Here is a 1,676-nt window from a genome sequence, read left to right as displayed (position 1 = left end):
CCTGCAGAACCACCCTCTTGACAGAGTTTCACCAAAGATGCCTCAGCCAGGAAGCTACAATCCGGCCGTAGTCGTGGTTGTAGCTTGTGGACTGCTTACATTTTTCTGGTAGAAATTGGCTTAAGGGCAACAAATAAATTAATTATAGGAGGTAATCAGAAAATACTGAGGTTTTGGTTCTACTGCTATGGGTTTATGTTTGAAAGGTACAGGACTAAAATAAAAGCATGTCATCTTCATCAGTTATTTGAGACCCACAGTTATTCTGTGGGTTAACTTTTGTAGGAGGTGACTTTATTGGTGAGGGTTTTTTGCCACCTGTGATCTCAGTTTTACAGCCTGAAAGCGGTTCGATTTGTATCATCTTCAGAGTAGGTGTCTGCCACTTGGAAACATTTCAGAATTACGAGTTTCACTGAATTATTCCTTTGGCATTTTTAAATGCCTTACGATATTTTTAGGCCTGGGGTATAGATGTTCCCTCTGAAAGGGCAGGAACATGCCTGGGAACAGCAACAAGGGGCTTTGAGACATGGGAGGTAGCAGACTGCCTTTCATCGCTTGGAAAGGCTGTTGGGAGGCCGGGCTAGGAGAAGAAAAGGCCTTTAAGTTCTGCTGCACAGCAGGCTTTCCCTGCATCGCTTGGGAAAAGGCTTTCCTAAAATACGGTTTCATTCCTGTTAAGTTGTTAATTTGATACGGATTTTGTCGATCTGCTAAGGTTCTTGATGGTGGAGTTGGGTGATAAAGGGTTGACCCTGGGATGCCATACACAAAATTGCAGAGAAGGTAACGCTGTGCCCCCCCAGGCAGTCTCTGCAGAGTCACCCGAGGCCACAGGCTGGAGAGGCTCCGCAAAGCTTCACGGTTCCACGCGACGGCGGGGAAACCGTCCTCAGTGTGATAAAGCTGAGAGAAATAGATGCAGAGCGTGATTTCTGGATACTTCAGCAAGAAGTTGTAGATTTTACTCACGCAGCAGTGGTAAGCCTCGTTACAAGGAGAGTAATTTGAATAGAGGATGATGCATCCCATGTTTTCATAGGCACCTGTAACTGCATCCAGATAACCGCCCACCTCAAACAGCATAGATTCTGGATGTTTGTCTTGGTCAGTACAGTTTGTAGCATGGCCTTTTTGGACTACTCTGCCTGAGAAACTCCTCAGTTCATAGAAGAGAAGGTGTTTACTTCGGAGAGTTGCTGTTGATCTGTATGGGAAGCCAAAGACCCTGTGAAATTCTGCGTAAGGGACTCTCGCTTCTTCACCAGTCCGTATGTGGTAGGGACACTTAGCACAGATGTGGTTCTGTCTCTGCCAGCAATAGGGCTTTACCACAGTCCCCTGGTTTGTCAGGTATTCTTGGAAAATTGTTTTCTCTCCTGGATTCATGTTCTGTTGAAAAATCTCCCTGTTTATGTGCTATATAGCTGACAGTCCTGAATGAAAAAGGAAAGTAATACTTTAATTCAACACTTCAATTTGTTTTGCGCTTAAAGTGCAAAAATAACAGGGGATAGTCTCTTCAAAAGTGTACTGAAACTTGTAGCAGCATATAGAAACTTGGTCCATGACACGAAGAACAATGCCTGGTAGCATTTTTAGGTTCCACAAACTAGCATTTTTGCTAAAAACATAAGTAAAAAATATTTCTCTGGCTTCTGCCCTCTTACCCT

At 44.0% G+C, this 1,676-nt stretch overlaps 1 protein-coding gene across 1 annotated transcript; it reads right to left on the bottom strand.

Annotated features, from left to right (window-relative positions):
- Nucleotides 1-420: 420 nt before the first annotated feature.
- APOBEC4 (apolipoprotein B mRNA editing enzyme catalytic polypeptide like 4) lies at nucleotides 421-1,392 on the bottom strand. The gene has a single exon (XM_050901380.1). It carries the CDS (start codon nucleotides 1,390-1,392, stop codon nucleotides 421-423), a length of 972 nt encoding a protein of 323 aa, XP_050757337.1.
- Nucleotides 1,393-1,676: the final 284 nt, after the last annotated feature.

This window comes from Gymnogyps californianus, chromosome 8, assembly GCF_018139145.2.
Source record: "Gymnogyps californianus isolate 813 chromosome 8, ASM1813914v2, whole genome shotgun sequence".
NCBI lineage: Eukaryota > Metazoa > Chordata > Aves > Accipitriformes > Cathartidae > Gymnogyps > Gymnogyps californianus.
The sequence above is the reverse complement of the archived record's forward strand: the minus strand, read 5'-3'. Positions and strand labels throughout refer to the sequence as shown.